The sequence below is a fragment of the Barbus barbus genome (genome assembly GCF_936440315.1).
Source record: "Barbus barbus genome assembly, chromosome: 10".
Classification (NCBI taxonomy): domain Eukaryota; kingdom Metazoa; phylum Chordata; class Actinopteri; order Cypriniformes; family Cyprinidae; genus Barbus; species Barbus barbus.
In genome coordinates, this window is record NC_136738.1 from 32,852,195 (window position 1) to 32,865,100 (window position 12,906).

Sequence of the window (12,906 nt, forward strand, 5' to 3'; positions counted from 1 at the left end):
CGATTAAAGTAGAGAAGGAAATAAACACGAGATCTGGCACGGGAACGTGAGGATGAAGCGGTTTGAAGGAGCAGCTGCAGGAATCATTTCCCAGGGTCTCTGAGCTTCTGTCAGGATCTGAGCCTGATCCGTCTTGTGAATGATGGCAGTGGAGATGCTCGTTTGTGCTCGTCTTCATCAGGAGCTTGTTGGCTGGTTCTGATCTTCTAGAAGCTCTCCACGAAGCTGCTGGGGAACAGGCCTGTGCGGCCGGTGCGCTGAAGAGTGCCTTTGTACCAGCCGTCTTCTCGTTTCTTGTGCACAAACACGATGTCTCCCTCCTTCAGCTCGATCTCTGCTTCGCTCTGCGGCGGGTACGGCACGACCACACGGTACCTGATGGAAAAAGAGACAGAAAACTGCGCTCAACACGGTTAATAACAGGAGAAACATTCACACAGGACTGAACGAGATGCATTAATATAACTTTAAACCAGAAAGAAGTCTCTTCTGCTCTCTGAGGTTGCATTGAATTGATTAAAACATATTATTGACATATTATTTCAATTTAAAATAACTGTTTTCTATGTGAATATGTGTTAAACTGTAATTTATTTCTGTGATCTGCAGCTGTATTTTCAGCATCATTACTCCAGTCTTCAGTGTCACATGATCTTCAGAAATCATAATAATATACTGATTTACTGCTTTTTTGTGGAAATAGTAATACACTAATTTGGGTTAAGTACAATTAAAAAATAAAAATGGAAAACTTTTATGTATTAAATTGATGACAGAAGAGACATTTCTAATGTTACAAAATATTTCTATTTCAAATAAATGCTATTATTTTGAACTTTCTATTCATCTGTGAATCCTGAAAAATAAAATGCATCACAGTTTCCGCATAAATATTGAGCAGCTCAACTGTGTTCAACATTAATAATAATCAGAAATGTTTGTTGAGCAGTAAATCAGTATATTATTATGATTTCTGAAGATCATGTGACACTGAAGACTGGAGTAATGATGCTGAAAATACAGCTGCAGATCACAGAAATAAATTACACTTTAACACATATTCACAGAGAAAACAGCTGTTTTACATTACAATAATATTTCAGTTTTTTACTGTATTGTTGGTTAAATAAATGCAGCCTTGCTGAGCAGAATTCATTTCTTTCATTAAAAAAAATCCAAATTATGGTAAACTTTTGACTGGTAGTGTATAAATATGAAATATTTTCAAAAATTAAGTTATGAGTTAAATGATATATTTCAATACTAGTAAACACATCAAACAGTCCACAAGAGGGCGCAGCAGATCAATACAAATCAAGCAGCATCATGTTGTAATGTATTGTTCAAAAACAAACCTAGTGCTTAAAGTGCATTATTTTTGTTTTATTTATTTGACTAAAATTGCATAAAAAATGCTTGAAACATGTCATAAATTCATGCATTCAAATGTGTATATGTGACCCTGGACACAAAACCAGTCATAAGGGTAAATTTTTTGAAATTGAGATTAATACATCATCTGAAGCTGAATAAATGATCTTTCCATTGATGTATGGTTTGTTATGATAGGACAATATTTGTCTGAGATACAACTATTAGAAAATCTGGAATCTGAGGGAGCAAAAAAATCTAAATATTGAGAAAATCTCCTTTAAAGTTGTTCAAATGAAGTTCTTAGCAATGCATATTACTAATCAAAAATGAAGTTTTGATATATTTATGGTAGGAAATTTACTAAATATCTTCATGGAACATGATCTTTACTTAATATCCTAATGATTTTTGTCATAAAAGAGAAATGTATAATTTTGATCCATACAATGTATTGTTGTCTATTGCTACAGATATACCTGTGTTACTGATGACTGCTTTTGTGCTGCAGGGACACATATTATATAATAAAAGACATAATGAGTGTTGTTGTGGTTTTCACTGATGTGCAAGCTGTACATATATGTTAACATCTCAAAAAATGTGTTTTGGTGTTTCATGAGCCTTTAAACTGGTGTGTTTAGATGGATGTGGTCACCTCTCTCGGGACAGGGGCTTGGGCTCGGGCCGGACGGCGAGCGGCGAGGAGGAGCAGGTCTGGCGCACCGGCGGAGACACGGAGAAGTTGAGGTCCAGCGATCCGGACTTTCTGTGCAGCGGCTCCATTCCCATCGCCCCCTGCATCTCGCTCTCGATGGGGCAGGATCCGGCGCGGCTGTGACCGGACGACTCGTGCGTCGGAGACACGGACGGCGGAGAGCGGGACTTCTTTTTGGCTGCGGCTCCAGAGAGAAGCTTGAGGAGGCCGCTGCTCTTCTTCTCTTTCTGAGAGAAAACACAGACGAACACAGGCCTATGATTCCAGCAAAACACTGAATCCAGTCAAATAATACTTCAAACCCGCCAAAATAAAAGTTCAGTTTAACTGGAAGAAATTATGACAGAAATATATTTCTACTGTAACATCATACAGTTGTTTTTCCATGATTTAATTTGAACAGTAAACCTCTGTTGTGCACCAGTTTGTTTGCATTACATGTTAAAAGATTAATTAAATAGTTCATGTTTTATGCTATCATTTGATTATATCATAATTACATTTTTTGTTGTATTAAATAAACAGTCCAGAAAAACAGATTTTTGGGGGATTTTTTAGGCCCTGGTATTGTATTTGTTGTGCTCTATAATTGTTAAAAAACAAAAAACAAACAAAAAAACGTGATACATTTTATTTTTCAGGATTCTTTGATGAATAGAAAGTAGAAACATTCTATCTATAAAGTATTAAATTGTTAAAGTTTTATGAATTGAATCGATTAGACATGTTTTTCAATTACTGCAATTTCTATAAAATTATTAACTGAATCCAGAAAAAAGATCAAAACATATTTCATAGGTCTCTATTATTGTAAAAATGTTAATAAATTATTAAATGATTTTTAAATATTAAAATGTATTTAAAAAAATTTTTTTAAAATCCAGAAAAATTTAAATGAGAGTTACAGGTAGAAAACGCTATGATTTCAGCAAAACACAGAATCCAGTCAGAAAAACATTTGGTAAATGACTTATAATAATAATAATAATAATTAAATTAAATTAAAATCTCCCATGTTATATTTTTTATCAGCAAACCTGTTGTGCAGAACTCTGTTTGACAAAAATTAAAAGTAATTTTTTAAATTTACATTTGATTACATTATAAAGTTTAATTAAGCTGTTAATGATTTATGCCTTCATTTGATTATCCATGATTTTGATATTAAAACAGACAACAGAATTAAAAACAATTAAAATGGATATGAATAAAATGAATAAATAATTTTTAAAGATTTATGAATACAACTGATTACATGAGCTTCTCAATCAAACCAATAAAATCCGGAGAAGTAAAAAGAAAAGTAATTTCACAAACTGTAATAAATTATTAAATTATTAGTGTTTTATGAATTCAATTGATTTGACATGCTTTTTGATTTTATTAAAATTTAAGTAAATTATTAAAACAATGCAAAAAAAAAAAAACCATTTGGGAAAAAAAATACAATGGATTTAATATGGCCCTATTATAAAACAAAATAATAAAAAAATAAATAAATACTAATAATAATTAAAATAAATAAAAAAATGTTTAAAGTTTTATGAATTCAATTGATTTTTAAAAATGTATGAAATTATTAAAATGATAGAAAATTTTGAACGGAAAAACTGAATTTAGGAGAAGAAAAATTATAGGCTCTATTACTGTAACAATATTAATGAATTATTAAATTCTTAAAGTTTTACGGATTCAATTAATTCCCCTTTTTTTTCTATCATTAAAATTTAATGAAATTCAGAATCCAGAAAAATGGAATTTGGACAAAAAAATCTAATGGATCTAATGGATCTAATTTGTTAAAGTTTTCTGAATTCAATTGATTGTATGCTTTTTGATTATTAAAATGAAATGATTTAATCTGAATCCGTAATAAAAGTGTTTAACAGAGCCCTATAGAAACAGCAGTACAGTACAGAAGTGTTTTTGGTGAATATGAGCTCAAGATATGTTCACATTTCCCTCTAGCACATCAGACAGATCAGTAATAGTGTTGAGACGTGAGATCACATGACGTGTGTCTCTTATTTTAGGCTGGGAGTTCATTAACAGCCCATAATTAACGCTTGTGTTCATCACATCTCTGACCTCATCACATTTGTTGGGTCTGTTATTCACGCTATTATTAATAAATTAAATATTATGAATTAATAAACATTTTTGTTACTTTTGTACAATACAAATTCTTTATTTGTTCAAAACAAAGTACAGATGTCCATTGATGTCCAATGTGTGTCAGGTCCCATTAAAATCTGTTTTATTTCCACAAATTCATTTTTCAACTTTCCTGGGTTTAGTTTAATTTTTTTTCTATTTCATTTTATTTTCTTTTTGTACTTTTTGTAAAAAGCATGCCAACTTATTAAAATTAAGAAATGTATGCAATTTTACAATTTATTGAAAGTTTAACAAGAATTTTGAAATCTGTTTATTTATTTTTTTCTGAACTCTGTTTTAATTGTTAAAGTAAGTTTTAGTAATCAAAAGGAATGTCTAATTAACTGAAATCACAAAACGTAACAATTTAATAACAATATATTAGGTTTAACAAAAATTACAACTTTAGGGTCCCATGAAATTTGTTTTATTTTCTTCTGGGTCTAGACGCCCCCCCCCCCCCCCCCCCCCTCCACCCCTTAGTAATCAAAAAGTATGCTAATTTATTCAAATATACAATTTAATAACAATTTATTGAAAGTATAACAAGATTTGCATTTTTAGGGCCTTATGAAATCCATTTACTTTTTTCCCCTCAATTTTTTTTCTAGATTGCATTTTTTTTCTAGATTGCATTTCTTTCTATTTACATTTTTCAGGACTCTGTTTTAATTGTTCAATTAAGTTTTAGTAATCAAAAAGCATGTCTAATTAACTGAAGTAACAAGAATCACACTATTTAAAACCAATCTATTAGACTGAACAAAACTTTAAATGTTAGGGCCCCATGAAATATGCTACTGAATTCATGATACTTATACAGAAGAAAATGCAGCACTGACCTTCTCCAGCTTCTTGTCCTCTAGTTTGTGCAGACCTGCATCACAGGACGACTGCGGCTCCGCTCCATTCAGATGCGCCGCGCTGGTGTTGGGAGGCGTGATGGAGCTCAGGGGCCTCAGGGGCCGAGCGTGAGACAGGGGCCGCACCGGGGATCGAGACGGACTGCTGCTGCTCGCCGGAGGACTGTGCACTGACCACAACAACACAGCATTCACACACAAACATAAACTGAGGAACTCCTCTCAAAAACTATTTCATAGTCATTCCAAACTTGGGCTGCATGAGTAATCAGAATAACAGCAACGGCTTATTGCAATTATCAAATCTAACGAACTAACACATGCACTTGTGTTTCAGAGTGAAGCATGTCACTGTGTTCATTTACAAGCAAGCAGCTCACAATCTCGTGTTTTTGCTGTCTGTGAGTTTGGGTTTATTATAAACACAACATGCACCGAACATCTTTACGAACTTGTGATGAGAAGCACTTATAAACCGGCTGCTGTCAGCATAAGAGAAGCTTTCAGGGCTCCTGGGGTTTTCTGACAAAATATAAGCTTGATTTAATGATTGAAAAATTTAGATTTATATATATTTTAAAACTATTTTTAAAATGAAATATATTAATAGTTATATTTCTTATTTTGAGTAATAATAATAATCTAAAAATAACATTTATAATCAGAATATTGTTAATATTATGGTTGTTTTATATATCAATGCTGTTGTTATAATATTATTAATTATTAAATATTTTTTTATTTGATTAATAATAATAATAATAACTAAATAAATGATCAAAATAATTGTATATACATTAAAATTATTATTATTAAATATTTTAGTTTAATAGTATTAGTGATATTTATTTACTTTATATGTGTTTATTTATTTATTTTTAGAATTTAAAATAATTATATAAATATGTAATACTACTAATACTATTCCTTTATATTAATAATCTAATATAATAATAACAACAATATTTATAACTATTATTATTTACATTTAGTCATTTAGCAGACACTTTTATCCAAAGCAATTTACAAATGATGACAATAGAAGCAATCAAAGCCAACAAAAGAGCATTGTCATCATTGTATTACAATATTATTTGCAGCAGTAGTAGTAGTAGTATTACTAAATAAAAAGATACTAAATAAAATAAATATTACTATATCCTAAATATTTTTTTTTTTTAAGAGACAACAACAAAAATAATAATAATTATAATCAATTTAATTGTATTGAATTCAGTTATATTGATATACAATCACAACATGTTTGGCCAAATTATGTAGTCCTATAAACAAGCACAGCAAACATGCTCTTAAATAAATACATACATTAATAATTATTAAATACTGTACTTTAAAATGATTATTAAATACGTTACAGTTTAATAGTATTTATAAACAAATAAATAATCACATTAATTGCATTTAGATGTTTTTTTTTGCATCCCTATTGTGAACATGTAGACTTATGCATTCAGCAGATCCTTTAATTAAAAGTACTGCACTACACACACACACACACGATCAGTTCTGCGTTCATCAGACTCTGGTGTTTGGATCATCACAAGAGAGGAAATGATGTCACGGATCTCGTTTGCGTCCTGTCGTTCTGCGTCGCTGCACCAGCTTCACGTCGCTCGTCAAAGTTCAAGAACTGCCAGAATGCAACCCGGCAATTACTGCCAGCCTTCATTCCAGCAGACGTCTTATCTGAGCTGGAAAACACTTTAACAAGCTCCTTCAGAGCTAATGCAGCGTCATCTGACCCCACATATTACAGAGCGTCACGCTAAACATGCTTCACTGACGCCGTGTGTGTGACTGCAGACAAATAACTGCAGAAACCTTCAGTACGCACAAACTAATTCATGCAACTTGTCAATCAGGGCCCAAAATCAACACAAATGTGAGTAAAATCAGCCATGGTGAGTTTATGAAACAGTGAATGGAAACTTTATCAATTCTAACAATGGTTTGTGTGATTATCAAATCATGAACTCTGTGTTGCAGTTATATAAATATGTAATCTGAGTGTTTCAAAATAAAAGTTAACAAAATATGATTTAACATTTGAAAGCAAAGGGGAAAAAAACAAATGTGTGTTTCTCACCCAGCTGCATGGCGGAGCGTGCCTGGTTGACTGTCTGCTGGCTGCACATGCGCAGACAGTTCTTCAGATGCAGCTGCGGAGACGACGGGCTGCTGAGAGGCGTGCTGGAGCGGGACGCAGACGCAGATGCCATCAGGACCGGACTGGAGGGACCGGCAGAGCTCGGGGATCCAGGAGCCTTCGCCTGAGCCGCTCCAGAGAGACACGAGCGCGTCTGACCGATGGCGAATGGAGCCCTGGGAAACACACACACACACACACAGAGGTATCATATCGATCACAAGTGCAGTATGGAGTACCTCAAGGCTCAGTACTAGGACTGTTACTTTTCACGCTTTACATGTTACCCTTTGGAAATATCATCAGGAAACAGTATTAGCTTTCACTGTTACGCTGATGATACTCAGCTCTATATTTCTTTACAACCCGGTGAAACACACCAATTTGCAAAACTCACAGAATGCATAGTTGATATTCAAAACTGGATGACTAGTAATTTTTTACTGTTAAATTCTGAAAAAAAACAGAGGTGTTAATTATAGGACCAAAAACATCCGCATGTAATAACCTAGATCGCTGTCTAATACTTGATGCCTGCTCTGTCAATCCTTCATCATCAGTTAGGAACCTAGGCATACTTTTTGATAGCAATCTTTCCTTCGAAAACCATGTTTCTAGCATTTGTAAAACAGCATTTTTCCATCTCAAAAATATATCTAAATTACGACCTATGCTCTCAACATCAAATGCAGAAACGCTAATTCATGCGTTCATGACCTCAAGGTTAGATTATTGTAATGCTTTATTGGGTGGTTGTTCTGCACATTTAATAAACAAACTCCAGCTGGTCCAAAATGCATCAGTTAGAGTCCTTACTAGAACCAGGAAGTACGGCCATATTAGTCTGGTTCTGCCAACACTGCACTGGCTCCCTATCAAACATCGTATAGATTTTAAAATCTTGTTAATTACTTATAAAGCCCTGAATGGCTTAGCTCCTCAGTATTTGAGCGAGCTCTTATCACATTATAGTCCTCCACGTCCGCTGCGATCTCAAAACTCTGGCCGTTTGATAATACCTAGAATATCAAAATCAACTGCAGGCGGAGATTGTTTTCCTATTTAGCACCCAAACTCTGGAACAATCTACCTAACACTGTTCTGGAGGCAGACACACTCTGTCAGTTTAAATCTAGATTAAAGACCCATCTCTTTAACCTGGCGTACACATAACACACTAATACACTTCTATTATTCAGATCCATTAAAGGATTGTTAGGCTGCATTAATTAGGTCAACCAGAACCGGGAAATGTACCTGTTACATCGTAAGAATAATGGCATCTACGCTAATATTAGTCTGTTTCTTTCTTATTCCGAGGTCACCGTAGCCACCAGATCCAGTCCGTATCCAGATCAGATGGTGGATCAGCACCTAGAGATGACCTCTACAGCCAGGACACCTAGATGAGCCCCAGAGACAGATCCCCAGTGAAGACCTCATCACCTAGACGGCCATCGGGACAAGACCACAGGAACCAGATGAGTCCTCTGCACAAACTGACTTTGTTGCTGCCTAGAATTAAACTGCTGGTGTTGTCTGGCCAGAGGAGAACAGCACACTATTTTATGAGGTGCCACGTAGGATTTAAATCAAACTTCGCTTATCAGTACATACAATTACTCACATATACTATTGGATGTTCAATGTATATATATGAAATACACATGCACACTAATATGAAATCCATACCATAATCCAATACATCTCTGTATTGGATTTTTTGGTAGAAAGCTGAATTCATGGTTCATTTATCACAGCAAGTCTTCCAGGTCCTGAAGCAGCAAAACAGCCCCAGACCATCACACTACCACCACCATATTTTACTGTTGGTATGATGTTCTTTTTCTGAAATGCTGTGTTACTTTTACGCCAGATGTAATGGGACACACACCTTCCAAAAAGTTCAACTTTTGTCTCGACTTTCCCAAAAGTCTTGGGGATCATCAAGATGTTTTCTGGCTAAACTGAGACGAGCCTTTATGTTCTTTTTGCTCAGCAGCGGTTTTTACAAACACTTTTTCACAGAGGGCCATGTGGGTTTGGATTTTGTTTTCCCTTCATTTAAAAACTGCATGTTGTGTTTACTTGTGTTATCTTTGATCTGAAACATTAAAGTGTGACAAACATGCAATAAAATAAAAATCAGGAAGGGGGCCAACACTTTTTCACACCACTGTACACAGAGACACTGTCATGTTAGAATAGAAAAGGGTTCCATCCAAACTGTTGCTATAACATTAGAAGCACACAATTCTAGTTCTAGTTGAGTGAGTTTTCCTCCAATCAAACTCTGGATCTGCTGTAGTTTATGAGGTTCAGATGATCAAGCTCATGTCATGCAGAATAAAACACTGCTGTAAGTTTTTGGAATTTGTTTATAAACTACAATATACTTTCCTTATTTACATCATTTTACTACCATGAGTAGCTTGACTTTAGGTGAATGCCAGAGATGTGATTGATTTGGCATTTGAATCTGAATCTCTTTCCACAGTGTTGTTTTGTGACTGTCAAATTAGCATTACTGGATTTGTGTGAGTCTGTTCTTTATCATCATCATCAGATGTTTACAGTTAACCACAAGCATTTGCATCTGCGGTCTCAAAAACACCTGAAGTAAGGTGTAAATTCAGTGATCCAGTTTTAGACGTGTGAATCTGAGCCGTCGCTCTGGAGGATCGGATCAAGCTGCGTCTGCAGGAACGTCATGTGCGACACGCAAACACCTTCATATCATGCGATGCGATGAAAGCAGAGAGATAATGAGTCTGAGATGAGGTGAATCCTCCCGAGTGAGTGTGTGTGTGTGTGTGTGTATGAGTGAGTGAGTAAGTGTGTGTGTGTGTGTGTGTGTGTGTGGTGTGTGTGTGTGTGTGTGTGTGTGTGTGTGTTATATATGGATTCTGAGGACACAAATGTGCATAATGACATGGATACTACAACGTAAACATGAACTGAAAATATAATTTGTACTGTAGAAAAACCAAATCATATGCAACAATGTGTGTGTAAACACATTAAACCTCAGCTCTGAGCGTCTGGGAATAATTTTCCCTCAGGTGTCTCTGTCCGGTGGATCATCATCCAGACGTGATTTGCTTCTCTTGCAGTGGCTCGTGTTTGTGTGTGAACGGTGGTCTCTATTATGTAGCTTCACTACAGTCTGATTATGATTAATGCAACACAAAGCATCCAATCAAATGAAATCATGAATCTTTAAACATCAGCAGACAAAGAAGATTTGAGTCGCTCATTCCTGCCATTAACTACAGCCATTAACAGGCAGTTGATTCTCCCTGAAATCTTCAGTCTTCTGGAAGGACAGAAAATATCTTAAAATTATTTAAAATTAGACAAAACGAATTAAAAATACAGTAAAAAGAAGAAAATTGTGAAATATTATTAAAATTTAAAATAGCTGTTTTCTACGTGAATATATAGTAAACTATAATTTATTTCTGTGATCTGCAGCTGTATTTTCAGCATCATTACTGCAGTCTTCAGTGTCACATGATCTTCAGAAATCATTATAATATACTGATTTACTGCTCAACATGTGCATGTGTATGTATGTATATGTGTATATATATATGTAGTCCATTACTGATTACAGATTACATAATGAAAACTGAAGTTAGTAATGTAATCTAAGTTAGGTATTCAGGTAATGTATTCTGATTACTTTTGGATTACTTTTTTTTACCTAATTTGTTTTAACTGTACCATATTGATATAAAAAAAGTTAAGCGAACTAAAATATATTCCATTATCTGATATCAACATCATGAAGTGCATTAAACATTACATTAAACCAGGGTTTCCCAAACTGGGCTTAATGTAAGATCTGCAGCAGGTTTGTGAGCTGATACAATTCTAATCAATTTTAATTTATTTTAAATCTAAAATGAAAATAAATTATTTAAAAACATGATATGTACATGACTGTATATTATGAAGCTTAATGATATGACATACAGTAGGATTTTTGGAATAGAAATTAAAAAATAAAATAAAAAAGAAGAATGGAGTTATGAATAATTTACTGCCATTTTATAAATAATAAGTAATCATGGAATCCATTTTAAAAAAGTAACTAATTTGGTTTAACATGTAATATAATCCAATTTGGAATCTGATTATGTAATCCAGATTACATGTAATGAGTTACTACCCAGCACTATCAAATTAATAATAATAATTATTATTATATTAATAATTAATTTGTAAATTAATACATGTTTTTTTTAATACTTTTAAAGAATCTGGTCGTCTTTCATTTCCCCAAATCGTACATCCCTATATGAAGCAGTCGTGAGTGACCATCATGAGTAAATGATGCCAGATCTCATGAGTTTGAGTTTTCCCAAAACTCTCTTATCAAAACCTGATGTGATGAAGCTCATAAACTGCAGCAGATCCAGGGTTTAATCTGAGACTTGTTTAACAGCCTGTTAACTGTGAAAACAAATAAAAATCACCTGCTGAGTCAATGACCGTCAGGTATATCAGACGTGTGTGCGATACTGCAGAAACACTCCTTCTTAATGGGATCTTTTTGTAGTTTAATACTGAATGATTCCAAAAAGCACTCTCTGTCTGCTGACTAAACATTTAAAACCGATCATTCAGACTAAACTCTGACTGAATGAGATGCTTTTGAGGTCGTCACACATGTTCTACATTAATGCACCTCAAACACTGCATCGTATTGCAGTATTTCATGAATGAACGGTCCCTCACTGACCCCAGACAGAGCATCGCATCGCTCCAGACTCTTGCCGGTTATGCGCATAGACACAGCATGCTAATCACGCGCCCGCAGCCGTAATGCATCAGCTATACATCCTAATCAATGCGGCGGCAGAACGGTTTCACCTTCTCAACTCACAACATTAAAGCAGCGCATTTATCCACACCTGCGCCGCTGATCTGATTTATGACTTGAGCTCTAGATAGGCATCTAGAACTCGCTGGAAATGCATTCTTTCTGTCGCGCTTTCATTTAGGGTCGTTTTATTTGCTTGTGCTGTTACTGTGAGTCAAAACAAACCCCCAGATCAGATGAAAGAAACGTAATTTACAGCCTCTGCTCAATAAAATTTTATTTAATATTATAAGGCCTGGTTTCACAGACAGGGCTTAGGTTAAGCCAGGACTAGGCAATAGTTCAATTAGGACATTTAAGTAGTTTTTTAAACGTGCCTTAGACAAAACATCAGTGATGCGCATCCTAAGACAAAACAAAGGCACTGATATATTCTTAGATTTGTTAGTGCAAGTTTATTTCAGTTGAAACCGCTCAGAATTACATTTTAGCCTGGGACTAGGCTTAAGCCTTGTCTGTGAAACCGGATGTAAATAAAAGTATTATAAACTTCGGATAAAAAAAAGTCTCAAAGTCGCAATTCTGAAAAGGATTTCAAAATGCTGTTCCAAGAAAAGAATCTCATTAACTCGCATTCTGAGGTGTAAAGTCAGAACTGTGAGATATAGACTTGAACTATAAAATTGTGTGCAGATGCAGATGCGTTTTTAACATCTTTAATGACGAGACCTGAGAAGGTTAAACCTCCTCACTGATGAGAATATAGAGGCGCTGCACTATCTCTGGATGGTTTGAGTAACGC

At 34.6% G+C, this 12,906-nt stretch overlaps 1 protein-coding gene across 1 annotated transcript in view; it reads right to left on the reverse strand.

Moving 5' to 3' along the window:
* Positions 1-206: 206 nt before the first annotated feature.
* LOC306876162 (E3 ubiquitin-protein ligase SH3RF3-like) overlaps positions 207-12,906 on the reverse strand; it is a gene marked incomplete at both ends in the record, with an annotated part of 105,996 nt that continues 93,296 nt past the window's right edge. The window contains 4 exons of the mRNA XM_079427143.1: positions 207-375; positions 2,030-2,316; positions 5,089-5,279; positions 7,217-7,452. Of these exons, the coding sequence (XP_079283269.1) occupies positions 207-375; positions 2,030-2,316; positions 5,089-5,279; positions 7,217-7,452 (883 nt within the window). The remainder of the gene's footprint in view (positions 376-2,029; positions 2,317-5,088; positions 5,280-7,216; positions 7,453-12,906) is intronic.